Source organism: Antedon bifida, chromosome 11 (assembly GCF_963402885.1).
Source record: "Antedon bifida chromosome 11, ecAntBifi1.1, whole genome shotgun sequence".
Lineage (NCBI taxonomy): Eukaryota > Metazoa > Echinodermata > Crinoidea > Comatulida > Antedonidae > Antedon > Antedon bifida.
In genome coordinates this window covers 1,186,325-1,208,613 of record NC_136236.1, presented here as the reverse complement: position 1 = coordinate 1,208,613, position 22,289 = coordinate 1,186,325, and the positions used below count along the sequence as shown (strand labels likewise).

At 34.4% G+C, this 22,289-nt stretch overlaps 1 protein-coding gene across 1 annotated transcript in view; it reads right to left on the bottom strand.

Moving 5' to 3' along the window:
* Window positions 1–580: 580 nt before the first annotated feature.
* The window catches only part of LOC144855527 (A disintegrin and metalloproteinase with thrombospondin motifs 9-like), a 58,204-nt gene continuing 36,495 nt past the window's right edge, over window positions 581–22,289 (bottom strand). Inside the window, exons 11-37 of the mRNA XM_078713416.1 lie at window positions 20,502–20,640; window positions 19,970–20,071; window positions 19,503–19,712; window positions 19,130–19,247; window positions 18,749–18,885; window positions 18,329–18,446; window positions 17,962–18,069; window positions 17,451–17,617; window positions 17,155–17,278; window positions 16,247–16,370; window positions 15,584–15,797; window positions 13,894–14,055; window positions 13,557–13,721; window positions 12,935–13,147; window positions 12,666–12,833; window positions 12,233–12,424; window positions 11,924–12,067; window positions 11,301–11,471; window positions 7,224–7,388; window positions 6,319–6,486; window positions 5,417–5,602; window positions 4,743–4,931; window positions 4,358–4,499; window positions 4,011–4,194; window positions 3,666–3,802; window positions 3,235–3,425; window positions 581–2,784 (exon numbers count right to left, since the gene is read on the bottom strand). Of these exons, the coding sequence (XP_078569542.1) occupies window positions 2,701–2,784; window positions 3,235–3,425; window positions 3,666–3,802; window positions 4,011–4,194; window positions 4,358–4,499; window positions 4,743–4,931; window positions 5,417–5,602; window positions 6,319–6,486; window positions 7,224–7,388; window positions 11,301–11,471; window positions 11,924–12,067; window positions 12,233–12,424; window positions 12,666–12,833; window positions 12,935–13,147; window positions 13,557–13,721; window positions 13,894–14,055; window positions 15,584–15,797; window positions 16,247–16,370; window positions 17,155–17,278; window positions 17,451–17,617; window positions 17,962–18,069; window positions 18,329–18,446; window positions 18,749–18,885; window positions 19,130–19,247; window positions 19,503–19,712; window positions 19,970–20,071; window positions 20,502–20,640 (4,222 nt within the window). The 3' untranslated portion in view covers window positions 581–2,700. The remainder of the gene's footprint in view (window positions 2,785–3,234; window positions 3,426–3,665; window positions 3,803–4,010; window positions 4,195–4,357; window positions 4,500–4,742; window positions 4,932–5,416; window positions 5,603–6,318; window positions 6,487–7,223; window positions 7,389–11,300; window positions 11,472–11,923; window positions 12,068–12,232; window positions 12,425–12,665; window positions 12,834–12,934; window positions 13,148–13,556; window positions 13,722–13,893; window positions 14,056–15,583; window positions 15,798–16,246; window positions 16,371–17,154; window positions 17,279–17,450; window positions 17,618–17,961; window positions 18,070–18,328; window positions 18,447–18,748; window positions 18,886–19,129; window positions 19,248–19,502; window positions 19,713–19,969; window positions 20,072–20,501; window positions 20,641–22,289) is intronic.

Genomic DNA, 22,289 nt, shown 5'->3' with positions numbered 1-22,289 from the left:
ACTGCCTAAGTCACATTGCCTAAGTCACATTGCCTAAGTCACACTGCCTAAGTCACACTGCCTCAGTCACACTGCCTCAGTCACAGGGCCTCAGTCACACTGCCTCAGTCACACTGCCTAAGTCACACTGCCTCAGTCACACGGCCTTAGTCACACGGCCTCAGTCACAGGGCCTCAGTCACACTGCCTAAGTCACACTGCCTCAGTCACACGGCCTCAGTCACAGGGCCTCAGTCACACGGCCTCATTTGCTAATTAACCCACAGGTTTCATTGACTTGCCGCGATGACTCAATGGAGTAAACGTGTGCTTACGGCCCAGAGGGTTGTGGGTTCGAATCTCTCCCAATGCAACTTCTTTCCATTTGTTTTTGTTTTTTTCAACCAAAAAAATTATCTTTAACAATTGCAATGCACAAAACGAATAATTAAATATCCAAATTGTAACATGTATTTTACTACATTTATACTGTAATAATAATAATAATAATAGATGTTACAGTTCCGGCTGTAAATTTTAATTTTGGTTGTTTGCATAGAAATAGACGGTAATTGTACAAAATGACTTTACTGTTTACTCATTAAGTTTTTTAATAACAATTAAACATACACCCATCAATAACAAATCAAGTAATCTTCTATGGATATTATCATTTAAAACTCTCAACAAATTAACAACATTGCTCAAATTTTATAAAATATATTAAAACCATAAATTACAGCTGTCTAGCATCAGTATATTTTTGTACTTTTAACTTTTTAATTGATTTTGAAGAATATATGTCTTAACATTTGTAACTATTTTATAGAATTAAGCATTTATTTTTGATACAAATCGGTTGAAGCTAAGCTGACAGATACTATGGCACGCATCTGCTCAAAGAGCATGCTTTAACTCGTCAATGTGCCAACATCTCATAAAACTATCTATGGTAGAAAATTAATTGATGGTTTATCAGAAAAAAAGTAATTATTAGAAAGGAAGATTGTTTACGGCGACATTAGAAAGACTATTCAACTGAGGTAATGAATGATAGACCAACTCTAATCAACTAAGGACGTCAATATAAAAAAACATACTATTTCACTGTTGTTTCCATAAATTTACATTTTGCAATAAAATATTTTTAGTTGTTTTTAAAATTATTATACGCGTTTTTAACATATACAGTATATATAAAGTATATCTATACATATAGTATATATACAGTATATATACAGTATATATACAGTATATATATATTCCAAAGCACCATTTGAAATACCTTGAATTTGGTTTTAAAACAATTTAAACCAAAACCTCTTACATTGAAACAAATGAAACTTCATTTTAATAATTCATCTTCATCACTAGACAACTGCAGGATGAGAACCTCTCCACTCTCTGTTACAATCTTAATCTATGACACACCTATTTAGCACCCTATTTTATAAATATAATAAATTATTTAAACAAAAAGGCAGCATACGCAGACTCGGAGAACACAGAATCACATTGGCGGCCTATTTATGTCCGACAAACATCCTGTTGGTAGCACTCAAGTGCTAGTGTAAGGGGTCACTCACACATATAGGCAATTGATGCTTAACTCTGAACACCATGTATAACTAACCATTAAAACAGACATCCATGTACACTATTATACATTGATGTTATTTCTGAAATCTCAAGACCATCCCACAAATTACTTATACATAATCTGAAATCTCAAGACCATCCCCAAATTACTTATACATAATCTGAAATCTCAAGACCATTCCTAAATTACATAACATAACATAACATAACTTTATCTTTAAAACTTATATAGATGATCGTCATTGGTTTTTCTATGTACCAAGTAACTTAATTTTTACCAAGTAACTTAATTCTAAAGTTTTGACAAACACTTTGCCAACATTGCACCAATCTGTATTTAAATAAATATGTAAACAAGAGCAGCAGTAGGCCACCAGCTAACAAAAAATAGTGACTTAAGTATACAGCTATACGTTTACTCCAATTACCCTCTCCTCCCTAGTGTCCTGTATGGCCCAAAAAACATATTCTTAATAATGAATAATTTGCTTTTAGGAGAAAAACAATGAAGTACTGAAATCTAGCATAGTGAAAATAGCAACCACACTAAACATCTAAAAACAGATAGATTTATAAAAATAAATTATTAAATGCAGTGTTTTTAATTTACAATAAGTTATTGAAGAAATTGTACCATGTGTACAATTTGAAATGGTTGCAGCTTTATGAAGTTAGAGCTCTATAAAGTTACAGATCTCACAAGTTACAGCTCTATGACGTTGCAGATCATACAAGTTGAAGCTCATGAAGTTGCAAATCTCGCAAACTGCAGCTCTATGATGTTGCAGATCATACAAGTTGAAGATGTATGAAGTTGCAGATCTCACAAGTTACAGCTCTATGACGTTGCAGATCTTACAATTTGCCACAAGTTGGAGCTCTTTGAAGTTACCGATCACACAAGTTGCAGCTCTATAATGTCGCAGATCTCGCAGGTTGTCACTCTATGATGTTGCAGATCTCACAAATTGCAGCTCTTTAATGTTACAGATTTCACAAATTGCAGCTCTATGAAGTTGCATATCTCGCAAGTTGCACAATCAACGTCATTCACAGTGTTATACCGGTAATAAAAATCTGCACAATTTTTGATCAAATGTTCTGGTAATAACATTACATATGTCATGATACATATTCTAATGTAATTGTCACTGGTATACATTTACCGCAAAATCCTCCGCATTTCCCACGCTTTATAGATGAATCCTGACAAAAAAAAAGAGATTTGCATTTATTTTATATTATTATTCTTGATATTCTTTTATTATAATGTGCATATTTGCTAACGTTAGGGGAAGCATAGACAGGAGGTATAGAAGGAATTGACATTACGTTAGGGGAAGCATAGACAGGAGGTATAGAAGGAATTGACAATACGTTAGGGGAAGCATAGACAGGAGGTATAGAAGGAATTGACATTACGTTAGGGGAAGCATAGACAGGAGGTATAGAAGGAATTGACATTACGTTAGGGGAAGCATAGACAGGAGGTATAGAAGGAATTGACATTACGTTAGGGGAAGAATAGACAGGAGGTATAGAAGGAATTGACATTACGTTAGGGGAAGCATAGACAGGAGGTATAGAAGGAATTGACATTAAGGGGCATTAATATTGTTAAAGCATCATTTTTAACAAAAACAGATTTTCACTTACTAAATCTAACGTTAAACTGACAAAATGTCCCTGAGTAGTCCAGCTTGATGAGTTGGCTAACTGTAAGCCGGTGCCATCAAAGTTCATACTAAAGTGACCCTGTGGACATTGTCGCTCACTGTAGCAGTCACCGGCTGTGCCAAAAGGTACAAACTGACCCTGTGTTGTTCTAGAAAATGTGGCATCATCAACTGCAGTAACAAAACAAAAGTTTAATGTTTTTGTAATGGGTTGTATTGAATGAATAATATATAGTAAAAATTAAACTGCTTCCACATCTCCCTGATAAAAATATCGTAGAAAATGGGTTCAGTGGTTTAATTTTAATCCGTACCTGATTTGGACTCTGAATCTGATCCGGGCGTAATGTGAAAGCAGCTTTAGAAGACATGAGAAGTTGATGATTTGTTATGAAAGGAACCATTACTCACCTATAATCTGCATATTTGTAATATTGAATCGTATTTTACTGAACGTAGTATAGCCTGCTTCTTCATGCCCCCGACTCGTACATTGGCAGTTGTCATCTCTTCTGCCTTGGTTAGGGCAACTTTTAGGATTTAATAACCTACAACAAATACAAATCATTTGGAATAAATGCTTAAAATTCAGTGAGAAATTAAACTGCAATAAAAGAAATAGTTTCTCTCTGAACAATGCTATCGAGAATGTTATCAAGAATTTTATCGAGAATTTTATCAAGAATGTTATTCAGAATTTTATCAAGAATGTTATCGAGAATGTTATCAACAATGTTCTATCAAGAATATTATTACCTTTTTGAATATATTTCAGAATAGTTTTCATCTTCATTATTTAATGACAAGAACTCTTGGGGATAATTTGAATTCATTTGATGACAATAAACTCTAAGTTGTTTTCCTTGTACTCTGATTGTGTAGTGCTGATCTGTTGTAGACCCTAATAAATGTTTTACTTCAGAACAACTGGATGGACTACCTATAAGAACAAGTGATTATGATTTATTTGTGAAAATAGCTAACAAGTGTAAAGTGTAAATAACTAACAAGTGTAAATAGCTAACAAGTGTAAAGTGTAAATAACTAACAAGTGTAAATAGTTAACAAGTGTAAAGTGTAAATAGCTTTACTCAAAAACTTACATGAAACACTATTGCACTTTCTCTCGGTTTCTGGCATAATAGAGGGCGCCACATTGCAATTGGATATAGGTAGCCTTACGCCATCGTGTCCTCTACATTGAACCTTCCTACTTTGAATACCCTCTCCACATTCCTTAGAACACTGCAAAGAAAAAAAAGAAAAACAACCATCTTTTATTTCTTTTCTTATTATTGTTTATTTTTGTTATATCCAAAATTTGGAGTTACCCACATAAATATTTTATTTTTTATTTTATTTTATTTCACATACATCCAACAGCGATATCACCAATTAGATTTCCTTAAAGACTCAAATATAAATACATAAGATTAAAGTATATATGTATAAATAATGTTAGTATTAAAAGAAACTCTTATAATATACCTCACTCCATGGGCCTGTTCTCCATTGGTGGGTCCAGTGACATTCGCCAGCATTGCAGCGTCTTCTGGTAGAGGGGCGTGTTTGTGGGTGACATCTATTGCCCATATTTGGGAGAGGTAACCCTCTTGGGTCCATCATGTGACACTTTACATCTCTTAGACTCACTCCTTCTCCACAAGTTGTCGAACACTAAAGACAAACAAAGCCAATTAAGTATCATATTTCTGCAATGTTATATGAAAAAATTAACAATATATACCGTATATCCTTTGGTATAATCCCACCCCCACTAGAACATGAAATTGGGCCAACTTTGGGGGGTGGGACTATACTCGGTGAAAGCCTGGTTCAGGAAGAAAAAAATGATTGGTAAGCATTCATGTAAAAACTCATCTGAACTGGCTAGAGAGAGGCCTAGGCCTACATCCACACAAAAAGTCAATAAATAGGATATGCCTGTTTGTGAAATCAGACATAAAGTAGGGGTGGGATAATTCCAGAGGATATACTGTATAAATTTGCTGTTTACAAATTAATTTCATTTATTTATTTGACTAAACATATGTTGTATATGACCATGTGTGCAGTATTGAACAAAACCACACAACAAAACAATTTAAGCAACAAAAAATCTAGAAAACTGGCAGACATTATCAAATAAAAATTGCACCAACCTCTTGCCACGCACCAGCAACCCAAGCATGCGGTAACCTAGATACCGGACATGCCTCACGGTTACACTTCTTAGTCAGACGTGGTTTGGTGTCAACGTTACAATGACCTTCACTGACCTCGATACCACGTCTGTTTTGACACACGGCTCGACGTGTTCTTGTTCCGCTGCCACATGTCTTGGAACACTGTCGTAAATTACAAATCAAAAGTTGGTATAAATAAGCATAGAATGCAATGTATTTATTTGTGTTTTATTTGCAAGATTAAATAGATTGAAATTTAAAAAAACATTAATGTAAAGAAACACAAAAGTAGCCTTTTCAAGGATTTAATTAGCACAAAGAAAATAAAGGGGAAAAATACAGAAATATAGAAATTGAATAAAAATACAGACACAAAAACAAAAGAAATATATACTAAAGTATTCAACAAAAAATAACTCTAAAACTTGGAAAAATAAAATCATGAATTAGTAAAAGTGCGTGCAGTTAGAAATAATAAGAATTAACATGTTTGCAGTTTGGTTAAAATAAATATGATTATTAAAGCCCAAAATTAATTATGAATATTATGTACCGTATATTGTTTTTATGTCTTAAAATTGACATTCCTATTCAACAGTAACTAGTAGAAACATTTATATTATTGTCTTTTCAAACAATACAACAGGTCTTCCAAGAAATAGAAATTAATTTAACAGTTTTAGATTTAGTCATCAAATAAATGATTGTTTGAAATGTATTGCATCTACAAAACAAAGAATTAATATTAAACAAGATGGCTGCCTTGTTTCACCGTTATTTGGTGTTATAACATACAGATAATATCTCTATGGTTATATTTATCATGTTGAATAGTTTATTCAGGGAAGACCTGTATCATGTACTGTTCTTCTACACACCTTAGTCCACGAATCAGTTCTCCATTTAAATGCTTCGCAATGCTTACGATGGCAGCTTTTAACGTTTGTAGGCTTGTCAGTTTTACATACGGACAGGGGTGCAACAGAACTACCGTTCATGCAGCGTACGACACGTGTACGAACGCCAGTACCGCATGAACTAGAGCACTAGGGAAATAAGAGAAAGGGATACTTATAGGGTCAAAGATTAGTGAGGAGTGGGATGTGGTGGTGTGTTAAGTGCATGGGGTTGAGAAGGTTTGATATAATGGGAAAGGGGATAGAAGGTGTTTTCTTTTATTACATTGTACAGAGCTCATAATCCTGTACTATGATTATGAAATGTGTTAATTAATGGAATGGCAAATTTCCAGGTTACATGGCCAACGTTTTCATAAGTCCACTACACACATTAGTATAGTTAATGCTGCTTTTACTGACTGACGGTCATGTCAATAAATTAGCATAATTAATCATTAGCTATAAAACAATTACACATTCTCAATTAATATTAACTGTTTTTTACGTTTCAATGTGTTATATACAAATACAATAAATACACAAGGTCAACAAAAGCATTTATTGCAGATAAAACCAAATTATCTGAAAAAACATTTGCAGACTGACATTTGTACCTACCAGCTAGGATATTAAGCGGTTTAAATGTTCATGCTACTTAAGTTTAGGAATAATTGGAAACCTAACATCAATTTTAGCCAATCACAGCACACCATGCAAAAATGAGTTATATATTATCTATAATATTTTAACTATACAACTACTTTCACAATACCATACACCTTTAGATTGATTGAATTATTTGATTCAATTGTTAGTTATATTAGACTGTTTGTGAACTGGAAATCCATTGTAATGTTACTGAATGTTATAAACATTAATGTTACCTGGCTCCAAGGCCCTGTTTCCCATCCTATACACTGCTCCTTCCTGCAGGACTTTCTCTCTTCTGGTTTGTCTACTCCACATGACGCATCGGAAAGGACTTGTCCGGTTCCAGACTGGCAAGTAACAGTTCGCACACGGTAACCAGTACCGCAGGTAACCGAGCACTGTCAATTAAATGATAAACAACATTTATAATATATATTAAGTGAACTCACACACAAGCAACAGTACAATCATAGATAATTGTATACATATCACTGATGAAGGGCTAGTCTTGCCCTAAAGCTCTGCTAACCTTTCTGGCTGTTTACATTATCGTTTTCATTTAGCTTTTCGCTTTTTTTTTTGTATCTCCATTAAAATCCAGCCACTGATACCACAGCATTATCATTTTTTCAGTAATTTGCCTGTGGATTCATATAAAATATATACTACATAATGGTTTCATATTTCATAATGTCCAATTTTTCATTGCAGCCATATAATATTTAATAATTCTAGTTAAGAGAAAAATGGAATTTTTAGCAAATTCCTAAGTTATACAATCATCTGGATTTAATTTGCAAAACAGTAAGAAGCTGAAATTATTCATAATTTCTACCAATAGCTAGCGAGTCGTTGAAGCATGGAGAACGAATACACAACATATTTTATGATTTACAGCTCAATACCATACCTAATACTAACAATTTAAGAATCACTGATACTGGCATTATCTCCCATTGAGATCCCATCACCAAAACACATTCCATGAAATAATAATAATCTAGTGTTACCACGGTAACATAAAGGTTTGATAATAAGAATCTTCCAAAAGGTCAAATTTATGACAACAATTTTATTTTAGAATAATTATATTGCGATGACAAAAGAACTTTGTTTTGGCTGGTTACTTTTCATTTAGCTTTCTGTTTATTTTATTTGTATCTCCAGCATTGTCATTTTTTCAGAGGTCAGCCTTTGGATATCTACTATAATGTAATATATATATAATCATATTAGTATAGCTGATGTTCGCCTCAATACTATGAACTCCTAAAAAAGCAAACTTTACTGAAAGTAAAGAAACAAATCCAGGAGAGTGAGACCGTGATAAACTCTTACAACAACAAACGAACCAGACAGATACCCAAACAACCGCTATAATAAATTTCAATGATCATCAATTCTTAGTTTGACATGAGAGAGAAGAAAAAAGTTATATTAAAAAGAAATTAACTTACTTTACATTTAGTTAAAAAATATGATCCTTAGATGATAAGAATGACTAAGCATACATTAGTGTTTTCATGATGACATCAGAGTCAGACATTTAAACAGTTAAAATATCATAAGGGAGTTTGCGGTGGTGACCACCAATTTATCATGACCCCATCAGATTTGGAGCAGGATGAAACCAGGCTATCAGTTCCAGCCAATCAAAATGCTTGAAAAGTATAAAGCAGACTATAGACTGGAAGAAAGGTTGTGATAGGCTGTAGGTAGAGGCCATGGGAGGAGACAGGGGCCAATTCAGCCAATCATTAATTGTTCTGTAATTTGATTTTAGTTAATTTGCATAGTTCAAAGGTCATCCAAATTGAATTTTAAAAAATTATGTATGACTCCCGAAGGAGCCACACAGAGTAAATATGTCTGATGACATCACAGTTTATTCAACAAATCATGAGGTGATAAATAATTTTGACCAATGAAATTACCGATAGCATAATATATTATCTTCTAACAAAGTTTTTCTAACAAAGCCTTGAGGTGTAAACTTTCTATACTGTAACTTGTAATACATTGAAGCAGTGTTACAGCCATCTCAATATAAAGTTATGTTACCCAACTTAACACTGTACAGTAGGCCTACACATTCACCTATTATAACATACATTTAAGTCTTTTAGCACCATACAGCAATGGTTTTTTTTCCTCAATAATTACAAAATTAACAATAATATACTCTAGACCAATTATTCATCAATGGTCTGAACGTTTAGACAGACTGTGGCTATCTTTCTAATAGTTACAGTAACAAATTAAATCTCTAATAAGGTATTTTACATAATTCTTAATAAGTAACCAGAAATGTTCAATACAATAAATATACAAAGGTGTTGACTGACTAATACATACATTAGTAAATGCTTCAAAATATACAAATCATCTAAATTTGAACTGAAGATATTATATATTAATAAACTGCAGCAGCGCCAGAATTAGGAAGTAGGGTCGTTGATCCTAATTGTGTCCCCTTCTCAATCTGTTCCTGGAAAACTGTATTCCAAATATAATATGTTACATCTCATACTACACATAATCTAACACAACTCATTAATTATCATCATAATTTTATATTAAAATAATAATTAATATATCCTGAGTGAATTACTTAGTTTAATTTAAGTTTCATAATTAATATAGTAATTAAATCATACATGTTTACCTATGTTTTCAATATATAGTTCCAAATGATCCCAACAACTAAGTATCCACCCAGCACAACTTATCTACTTTCCCATAGACAATCTGTCTTACAGACCTCTTAGGCTAACAGAGTCATACCCTGTAAGCTAACTGATCAATTAATTTAGCTCCCTTTTATAAAGAAGAAAATTAAGTCTGTCGCACGGACCCAAACTCTAAGGATATGGAGGTAATTTCTTCCTCCTAGAAAATAACTAATGAATGAATAGAGTATGAGCTGCACAGATGCAACGTTGAAATGTTAACCTTTTAACTAGACATATGCAGGTGTTAAGCAAACTGTGCTAAACTTTACCTCACTTTATGAGTAGCAGAGTTTATACAAGCAGCACCACCCAGTGAGAACAGCATAATTCATGATGACCTTTCACTATACTTCTTATGATATCATCTATCACTTACAATATTAAGTTATTACAGTCAGACGATCAGATCACAAAGATGTAATCGTAACGATTGGTAATTCATAGGCCCGCACCCATAAATGTTATGGGCAAAGGTGCGACACATGAATGTTATGGGCAAAGGTGGGGCACATGAATGTTATGGGCAAAGATGGGACACATGAATGTTATGGGCAAAGGTGGGACACATGAATGTTATGGGCAAAGGTGGGACACATGAATGTTATGGGCAAAGGTGCGACACATGAATGTTATAGGCAAAGGTGCGACACATGAATGTTATGGGCAAAGGTGCAACACATGAATGTTATGGGCAAAGGTGGGACACATGAATGTTATGGGAGAACATGTTTCGGGTGATTTCTTCCACCTAGTATAGAACATATTTTTCGGCCGCACCTTCAATTGCAATTAAGAGTTGAGTATACAGATACATAGGCCTTATAGCATACTAATAATTAGGAGTAACCTTCTGAAACAAACAAAACAGACTATGTACACTACTGGACACATTAATGTGAATATTGGCAATGTTACAGTAAACTTTTAAATTACATAACAAACTACTTTCACTCTACTGCAGCTAGGAATGTTTTTTTATTTATTTCATTATATTTATTATTATTTTCTGAATGAAATGAAAAATTGTTTGGGGTATCAGTGGCTGGATTTCACTGCACTGGAGATACAAATAAAATAAGTAAACAAAATCTAAATCAAAAATAAAGTAAAACAGCTTGGGGTAACACTAGCTCTAGTAACAGTGTATTCTTAGGAGCAAGTTGGCTGGTCGTTTATCGCTATTATACAGAGGTTAATTGCTAGCAAAATAATGATACAGTTAAGTAAATAAGTAATAACATTTTAAATAATTAATAAATAAAGCTATTTCATTGTAGCACCATTTTTCATGAAATTAAGATTTGATTTATATAAATCCAATAAATAAGATAAATATATCAAAATAAAGAATCAAAGTTTAGGTATTTATTGCCTACCTCCATGATTTAACCAATCAGCACAAAATGTTTCTTAAAATCAGAACAGACAAGATAGAGGGCTCACTTTTAATTTATCTAACTTTATCAAATTTTCTGACACAACTAATTAATGTTATTTCAATTTAATATACATACATAGAAAACAACTAATTCTTAAATTCACATAATAACAAATAAATAAATTAATTGGCTATCCTACCGAAGACCATGGATCCCTCCTCCAGGAGTTAGTACAAGGCAGTCTGTTGCAGTGTATTGTGTCAGCTGGACGCTGGCTACTATCGCATCTATCCATATCTATTGTGCTACCATCTTCTGCTACACAGGCTATTACACGTGACTGTTGTCCAGTTCCACAACTCACAGAACACTGAAAATATAATAAATTAACAATGTCTTACATAAAATTTTAAAAATCCTCAATTTAGGCATATTGCTAAGCAGGCCCATTGGGGGATGGGGGATAGCTTTACGGTTCGAGAAAACCCCTTAACCTAGAGTGACCAGGCTCTGCTAAAAATAACCATAAGTGATTACGATTACATTCATTGTCCTTTTTAAAAACTTAGTATATAAGCATGATAAATTATAATTGCCGAGTTTCTCTCTGTTGGATGCATATGAAATAAAAAATTAAAAGATGGCAACCCTGTTCATCGAACAAACATTAGGTCTATACACAAGAGGCTCTACATAAACAAAGTTTTAGACAGACAAGTTTTTGGGAGTGGACTTGTTCTTTGTCATGAGTGTGTCTTAAAACGTAAATGTTATAAAGTGAATACAGTGATTTTGGTTAATAAAAAGAATGTCATTTTTTACCTCTCCCCACTCTCCATAATTCCAGGTAGCACATGCATCTGTGTTGCATTTTTGAAGTGTAGTAGGTTTAGTGTTTTGATCACATGATCTTGAATCGCATTTCACTAAGCGTTCTTGGACACCGCCCCCACACGTCCTGGAACACTTCATGAGAAAGAAAACGGTTTAACTTTTAATATTTTGTTTTCTTATAGAGGGCAGCATACACATTAAACAACAAGTCAGAAGACAGAATTATAAGGTCTCCTCTTTTGCCAAAGATGCACATTTTGTTTTGCACCGATTACAAAATAAAACATTTCAACGTACCTCTCCCCATGGTGCAGTCCTCCACTGTGCACTTCCATGTTTCCTCGTCGCCACACAATGTGACAGATGGCACGTTTTCTCTTCTGCTGGTTTGTCATTAATGTTGCACTCGTTGCCGGGCGTTTCTTGGTTGTCACTGTACATACACGCTACATCTCGTCTTTGTGTCCCAGAGCCACACGATACCGAGCACTGAAAGAAGATTAATAGAAAATGCATTTTTATTATTAATAAATTTTATAGTTAGCATTGTAATGTGGTTTTAGTAAATTTTGATTGTAGAGCGCACATTCATATCAAAGTGTGCCACTCTTACAAAAGTGCATATTCAAATAAATTATTATTATTATTATAATAAGTAAATTAATATTTACCAGAGGCTAGGCCTACTGATTATTTTGGAAATGTGTATACTGAGGTAGAGACTACTCACTGGTTGCCATGGTCTTGTTCTCCACTGAGGGCACTCTCTCCTATTGCATTCTTCTTGTGATTCTGGTTGGGCATCTGAGTTGCATGATGATTCAGGTACTGGATTGTTTTGGTTGTCAAGGCAACTTACTAGACGTGCCCTGGTACCAGTTCCACATGTCACTGAACACTAGATAGAAAATAAATGGTTCATTTTTAGCCATGCCATTGGTTGGTTATCCATTGATGTTGTAAAATACAGTAAAAAACAATTAATAAAAAATGACTTACAGAGGTCCAGCCTCCAGTTCTCCAGTTGGCATTTTGTCTAATGACAGGCTTAGTGGTTGTTGTTACAACGATGCATTCTTGGAGACTACATGATCGAGTGTCGATAGGTTTCATGGCAGCGTTGCATTCAGATTCGTGCGTTGTGCGTCTTGATTCGCCATCTTTACAGCTTACGTGTCTGCGTTTATATCCACTGCCACATGATACCGAACACTAAGTGAAAACATTTGTTTTTGTTTGTTTTATTCGTATAATGTTAAGCTTATATTCAACATGTTATGGGTGGTTTGAAATAAAGAAAAAAACATTCCAACTTGATTATCTATACGCATAAAAAGATATAGATTATAACAATAATGATAACAATAGAAATAACAATAATAATTACTGTGAATAATGTATTTCGCAAATTATTTTTAGATACTTTTGAACTGCTTGGTGGCACGCAGCCATGCCTTCAATTACCAATAAAATAAATAGAAATATAATCTTCCTCTTCTTCAATTTTAAGGAGCAAACTTCATAGTTGAAGGCTACTGCTCCACTAAGGGTCCCATTGTGACATCGGCAGCCAACTACGGCGCCAATTATTATAATAATATAAATAGAATTATCTGCTTACCTGCGACCATTCCTGGGCTTCCCATTCTGGGCAAGCGGACTCTTGGCACGCTTCTGTATCCACAGGTCGTTGACTTTGGGGACATTGATTGTGACGTACTCGTACCGAGTCATGTTTACAGATCACATGACGCCGTTTAATCCCTGAACCACATGTCACAGAACACTGTAAATATATTTAAAAGTAAAACTTTATCGTTTTGATTTAGCTTTTTGCTTATTTTATTTTGTATCTCCATTGAGATCCAGCCACTTGGATTAATATTAAAAAGTGAATAAACACAATAACACTATATTATCTTCGATTTGATGTTGTTTTAATTATAGGTTAAACTTACCGAACTCCAAGCTGCAGGTACCCATTCTGCACACGGTCCTACGTTGCATGTTTGCACCACAACCCGCTTTGAACTATCACACCTACTCCCCCTAGAACCTCTGGAAGAGTCACTACAATATGCACTTCGTCTCTGCGTACCACGTCCGCAGGTTCGTGAACACTAAATATTAAAAAATATGTAAAATGTGTTTGTTTTAAATAAGAGACAAGTTAATTTCTAATGAGCATCTTGAAATTTTTTAAGAAATTAGACAAATAAATTATCTAAATAACCACCGGACATTTACAAATTAACACAATTTACACACACAAAAACAATACTGAATAAAAAAACAAATACACCCAATTTAAAATTAGTGAATATATAGCCCAGCACCCATTTAAAGAAAACATAAGAACACAAAAAAATTCTGAATAGATATTATCATGTGGAAAACCCCAAAACAATGTGGAAAATCCCATTTGCATTACTCTACAGTGCGTTATGTGGAAAACCCCACTTATGATACCATGTGGAAAATGTTCAACATAGTGTCACTTATAATGTGGAAAACCCCAATAACATCTCACAATACAAAAGAAAAACTAAGCAAAAAACAATAACACAGAAAACCAAGTAAAAAACAGAAAAAAACAAGCAAAAAGCAGAAAAACCAAGCAAAAAACAGAAATAGCAAGTAAAACGCAAAAACACGGACAAAAAATGAAGGATGTTCATACAGAAGCATATAAAGCACAAATGAAAGCTATACTTACAATTGGGTCCTAAATGAAGCATTCTTATGCACAAGCAGATATATAAATGTTAGTTATTAAAAACCTTTCTTTTAAAAATTAATTTTAGCAAATATAGTTTAAATATTATGTTGAAGCATACAGAAAGACAACGCAATATGACATTTAAGATCATTGCTTGTGTGATATCAGGGCTAGTTTAGTAAAGCATGGTTCCCACTAGAATGCAACACAACAACGTAAAGTGCTGTATTGCATAATTACACATGGAAACCAATGACGCAACAGTGCTGCAAACATCGCGGGTTTGATTTCAAGCAGGCGAGGTTAAACATAATGATTGGAAGGGCATTTTCTTACGTTGCGTAGGTTGCATTACGTTGCGTAGGTTGCATTACGTTGCGTAGGTTGCATTACGTTGCGTAGGTTGCATTACGTTGCGTAGGTTGCATTACGTTGCGTAGGTTGCATTACGTTGCGTAGGTTGCATTACGTTGCGTAGGTTGCATTACGTTGCGTAGGTTGCATTACGTTGCGTAGGTTGCATTACGTTGCGTAGGTTGCATTACGTTGCGTAGGTTGCATTACGTTGCGTAGGTTGCATTACGTTGCGTAGGTTGCATTACGTTGCGTAGGTTGCATTACGTTGCGTAGGTTGCATTACGTTGCGTAGGTTGCATTACGTTGCGTAGGTTGCATTACGTTGCGTAGGTTGCATTACGTTGCGTAGGTTGCATTACGTTGCGTAGGTTGCATTACGTTGCGTAGGTTGCATTACGTTGCGTAGGTTGCATTACGTTGCGTAGGTTGCATTACGTTGCGTAGGTTGCATTACGTTGCGTAGGTTGCATTACGTTGCGTAGGTTGCATTACGTTGCGTCGCTAGTGGGAACCAAGCTTAAGCAAATTTCTACTAAGTATAAACAATCAAACAAAATAAATCGAAAGCCTACCTCAGACCAACGTGAGTAAATCCACGTAGCAGTTTGAACGCATTCTCCATAACACCCGACTCTCTCCGGTGGTTTTGGTAGATGTGTACAGTTACCGTTGCCAACGATGCTGCCAGAGCTGCGATGTTTCTGCATCTTGATGCATTTTATTGTTCTCATCTTCTCTCCTGAACCGCATGACGCTGAGCACTCGCTCTCCCAAGTCTTCTCCCAGCTGAAAAATTAAATAATTATGTTAATTAATGATGATGTTTCCATCTTTTAATTTATTTTAAAGCAATCTATATTTGAATAAACACACCAGCCCATCTCTTACCCCAATGTTACATGGGACCTGCTGTTCACATCAGGATTCACCTTTACCCAATCCCAGTATAGCTTAAGTAGAGGTGCAAATGGATTGCCGCACCTCACAACCAGCTATTAAAAACTAATATATGCTTTAAGCTCTGTCTACACTATCAAACTAGTTGACAAAAAAATTGTGATGCGCTAATATGGTAGTGATATGCCCAAATATAGTAGTGATATGACATCATCATGTCCATATATGAGCATTTCACATTTTTTTGTCACATGAAGCAATGTAGACAAGGCTTTAGATTACAATGTAAAATACATACATAGACCAATGCAATAGTTTTACTATAACAACCATCATACCTTAAAGTACACTTTGAATTACAGTTGGACGTGATTGGTTGAGGCTTGTTGCCTGAGCAATAGGATAAGTTCACTTGTTTTCTATCTACTTGACGTAGACAACGAATCCGTCTACTTTTTTTACCTGAAATGATGAAAGTGTAAGAAAAGAAATTAAAGAGATGTATTTTTAAAATGTACCTACACAGACTATGATCCAGCAATGCACAAGGTGACTATGTGAACTATATATCTTTGTCTTCAAATGAGGTTTAAAATATGAGCATTTTGGGTATTATTTCAAAAAAACAGACCATTCATAAACAAATTGAATTCCATTTTAGACGAGACATGGAAATGATATCATGTAATCTGTATGCCCTATGGATAATACAGGATTGTGTTTTAATATCCTATTCAGATTGATATCAGTGCTGGTATCATAGGGTATACATTAGCAAGTAACCTACATTGTATGATGTAGGTCTAGTGATAACTGTACTACTAAGCATGGTTGACAAGCAGGTCGGTGACAAAAATGGGCCTAGCTTGGGTGTTTATAAAGAACTTCTGAGGGTACAGTGGGCTCTGGTGTAAAGACCTTTAATTATACTTCAGGATGCCTTTTGGGAAGATTAATTGTACACAAATAATTAATGTTTATGAGTTGAATGGTGAGAATATTTCATGAGTTGAAAAATTGACTGTTCTATTTAATGAGGTGGAGCCTTGGCGTGTCCAAAATTCTCAAAATGTTTACAGAAAGCTGAATGTGCATTAGTACCGTTCATTATCACCATAAGATATCACTTTTCCATGAGATAGGGCTAATTCCTTCTTGATGCCTAATTGACCAATCAAATTGCAAGAATACAATCAGGTGTGTTGTGATATATTATATAATATGTATTCCACTATTTGATACTTACCTTTACACAAACTAGTACATGGATTCCACGGACCATATGCATCCCACACATAAACAGATCTACCCTCAACAGGTAATTTGTATTTATAATTTATGTTGGGATCTTTGTTACTAATAGTCAAAAGCTACAAGAAAAAATGTATCAATAGTTAATACTTCTGGTGTGTGGAATAACATTTATATTTATAAAAAGAAATTGCAATTGTTAAGTGGATTTGTGACTGGTGGGAATATAAGTTCAGGGCTTAAACAACCAGTCACAATAAATAGAAAAGGATTATATAGTTAAGTACTTACATAAAGGTTGAGGGGTTGAGGTAATGGTTTGTCACATGTCAGATTCTCAACAGCCATTCCAGCTCCACTGTATGTGATGAATGTATTACCAAATGGTATAGTACGTTTGGCTGTGCTGATGATGGAGTTACCATTCAGGATCCAGTGATCCGTGCTGTTCTTTAAGGCTGCCAAATTAATCAAATTTTAAGTGATTGGAAAGATACATGTTGATTTGAATACCATATACACAAAATAAGTCTACTCTCCTAATATCGAACACTCTTGGGCTGGGCTAACATGTCAGGTTGTCCAGAAATTCTGGTACTCTGAATGTGATTTTAATGGTAAAATGTACATTTTGGCAAAGTTTCTGGCTTTCCGGAGAGAGTCCAGAATTGGGAGAGTTAACTGTAGTACATATTTACCTATGTTGATTTTGGTTGAAATAAATTTTCAATTGAAAAATATACATAAAATATAAATATTATACACACTGCAACAAAATAGGAAATTTCAATAAAAGACTTACCTAGATAAATTTCATCGTCCATGATTGTGCCGTACCTCACTGCTAAAGCTGATTGCGTAATCTCTAACTTTAATGCTCCAGCAGGAAACTGGGTCACAAAATTATAACCTGAGAAATTAGCAATCATAAAAAAAAAAAACCGATTATGAAAAATAGAGAATGATGACAAAACTGAGAGACGTTTATACGGCCTGCTACGGCGCCTGGACTATTGGGAATAATGGCATATGTAGATCCCAAATGACAAAACTGATGAGGAAGGAACAACGAGGGTGGAATGAGGAGAAGAAAAATGGTTATGATAATGATGATGATATCAACAATAATGAAAGGAATGTGTTGAATGATTTTTTATTTGAATACTTACCATATATATTAACATTATACTGGCCTGTCACAGTTCTACACGAGTTGTTATCCCCACCACAAACACCGCAATCATCACGTTTGGTTTTAGATCCCAAAATATGGTCACATCCTGCTTTCTACATAACGAAGAATACAATGACAAGAGGACGCATTATTAGAGGGCAGCAGATTATCCTATACAGCAAACTCTTAAAAATGAGTAACAAAGTTAGTTTAAGGACATTAAAGGTTTTAAAAACAAAGAAGTAGTAAGGCTTCTGGGTTTTAGTTAAGAAAGTATACTTATCTAAATGTTGCCAACTTTTAAGCGAAAAAAAATGCAAACATTTGAAAACAAATGGAAAAATTTAAATTGTTTTTTTGCTTGACTGTATACTATACTTTTAATCTACTTTGCGCAAATGTTTTTCAAACTAACCCAGCACATGCCCTCTACACATATATCATCTGTATCAGGTCCACAGGATGTGCCATCTATCACCATTCTTGCTAGTTGGTAGTAATGAGATCGACCTGCTACTTGGCAATACAGACGACATCGGTCTTTAGCAAGAACTAAAAAGAATTACATTTTGTTATTTCCTCCGAGTTTTGAAAGCATAAAAATGTGATGTGCCCATATATGGACACGTTGATGTCATATCACTACTATATTTTGGAATATCATTACCATATTTGGGCACATCACACAATTTTTGTCAAATTAGTTTGATAGTGTAGACAGAGCTTAATACAACGGTTATGGGTTTTCTGGGACTAGTTTAGTCTCCAGTAAATAGATGCTTAAAAGGTAACTTACTACCAGTGTATTTAGGTACCCATCTAACAGCACTGTTTAAGCCATTCACATTGAGATGTCTTCCATTATATGTGGCACACTGTTGGGCTCTGAAATCATCCTGACCATTTCCACAAGGCTAAGGATAGTTGAACAAATAAATGATGATATTGATAAAAGCCAGTACCTCATGGTACTAAATACTTTTTATATTATCATACATTGTTCAAATTAGTATTAATTTGTAAAGAAATGGCTAGTAAACATATATTCTGTGCTTGGTGGGCTAGTGAGAAGCGACAGCTCTCTAACAATTATGTAATGTTTTGTCCAGCAAATATCAAAACTTAAGCAGTCCATTTCATTGAGATGAAAAAAACAATTAATAACATACCTTGGTGTTACAAGAGCGATAGCGAGTCCTTCGTCCAATGCAGTATTTACCACCATATTGCGGTGATGGATTATTACATAAACGGCTAGCCTTCTTCACGCCCCCACCACATGATCGGGAACAGTTTCCGTACGGTTCCCACTTTCCCCACCCGCCATCAATTGGGTTTGGTTCTGGAATCTTTCTTACACATCTTCCTTGGTCACACCACTAAAAAAAAAATGATGTAGAGTGGTTGGTTATATATACAGTATAAAGCTCTGTCTACACTACCAAACTTTATGTAAAAACATATGATGTGCCCATATATGTACATGATGATGTCATATCATTACCATATTTAAGCATTTCACTACCATATTAGGGCACATCACACTTTTTTTGTCATATTAGTTTGATAGTGTAGACAGAGCTTAAGATTGATAATTTGTGAAAGATGTAATCAAAAGAACATTCCTCCTTCTTACCGAGTTATAATTACAGGGTGAACCGTCAGCCCAGGCCATGTGTTGTGTCCGACAATGGTCAGTGCTTCGGCCAACTGTACACCACAGCTTGTCACAATGACTCTAATGGAAGGAAAACAATTAAACTAATTAGTTATTTAATTTAATTTATAGTAGACTCTGCAAGGCACCGTGCTGAATTTAATTTTCATTAATATCCATCGTCATCAAAATCATCCTCGTCCAATCGTCATCATCATCAGGTTTCAACCTCAAGCTCTGTCTACACTATTAAACTAGTTTGACAAAAAAAGTGTTATGTGCCCAAATATGGTAGTGATATGACATCATCATATATGGGCATATCACTTTTTTTTTGTCACATAAAGTTTGATAGTGTAGATAAGTTTAAGAAGCTATTGTTCAGTTTGAAGTTCCCATGTAATTCTTGAAGTTGTCTTTCCATTTTTGATTTTGTCATCTCCACATTCTTCCAGTAATTATGATACCTTAATTTAGACACATTTTCCTAGTCTCTATAAGGGAGACTCACCAAGTATGGACAAACAATGGAACCTGGTCCATATATCAGCTCGCATTGTTTTGTGATACTGTACATCTGTCCCGGCTTCTTTGTTGGCAAAGTTTGTATATCTGTTGGTTTGTTTAGTAGACACTGACCATACCCACGACTAGAAAGAACAAGATTTGTCATAAATACAATTTAAAAAGATAAGATTTGGTGTAAAAAACGAGGGCAAAAGCGTGAAATACTTTCTCCTGAAAGTGCAAACTGTCAGGTGACATGAGAACTGGGTCATGAGGCATGCATGCTGTACCAATGTTGTGATACCGGAGCTGCTGTGCCGATGGGGGAAAGGAACATCTTATTTATCATGTCTGAACCCTGCAGATATACATTTATGAGATTCCAATGATTGTCTACCAAACGTAAACTAACCATCATTTCAAAGTTCAAATATCGGTAATAATCAAAAGCTAGAACAATTCGTTACTAGAAATCCATGACCTTTTGAATTAAGGTCACAATCTGTGAAAACTAAACTAGATAATTATTATTACAATGAAGTATCATAGAATTCTTCTAATTTAAGAATAATTGTAATTTAGATCATTACTGAAAATTAAAATTTATTTAAATTAAATTGTTTAATGATCAACATGAATGATAAATGAACACATTCAGGAATGAATTGATCACTAGATGGGCATAGATTGTGAATGTGCAAAAACAAAGAAGGGGAACAACCGCAATTCTTGCAGAAAAAATATGTTAATGGTAAATTTCTCAAGTAAGTTAGTTAGTTATTAATGTTGTAAGGTAACCCAGAATCAACATTGATGGATACGTCCCTGGCGTGACGTGGGTCAAATGTCATTTACACTATTTATGTTTAATGGAATAGATTGTAGATACAACCGACTTTGTAAAAATATATAAATGATCTTGTATAGCGTCTAGCGACTTAACTATTCCATATCCACTTGTGTGGCTTCTTACCAAGATTCAATAATTTCAATCGTGATGCCATTAAAAATAAACATAAAATTTGCTGAAAAAATGTTAAAACTCAATCGATTTAAAAAAAATGTATTACTGTGTTAAAAGACATAACACTGACATCAAATTTTCTGATTTCAAAGAAATTGCTGTCCGGCATCATAGAGCTCCATGGCTTTAGCCCAAGGCTGGTTTTCTTAGCTTGGTATGAGTAAGGCAACAAAGAGCCTAAACTGTATTTCAAAGACCACCTCAAACTCTGAAAACCTTGGGAAAACTAATAGATATCTGTGAGGCCATTATGGCCAGGTGTGTATTGTTGTGTAAGATACAGCCTGAGGTGTTGGGGGATGGAACAAGGAATGACACCTTACACCGAATCGGGTCAAATAAGTATTACAAGGTCACCAAAAATGAAATCACAAAATCAATTATCTAATAGATTATTAAGATAAAATAGAGGAACATGCAATCTTCATTCTGTCATATTGGAGTATCAATATTTAATATTAGTAATAAAGTTATCACTTCAATTAAGACCAACAAGAATTATTAAAAAAAGGTGAGATTTTAAAAGCTGGTTCCAAACCAATGGTGCTTGTGTGCAAAACACACCTTAAGTAAAGATTAAAGATCATATCAGTGCAAACTTAATATGCATTTTACTGGTGTGTGTATTACAGAAAAAATGATATTTGTTAATTAAATTTAAATTATGGGAATAAATTTTTAGATTTGGTTTAAAGTTTCCCAATATTCTACAGTGAAGTACTTGAACATGATACAGTTCATAGTGGCAAGTTTAAAGAATTTCTAGGA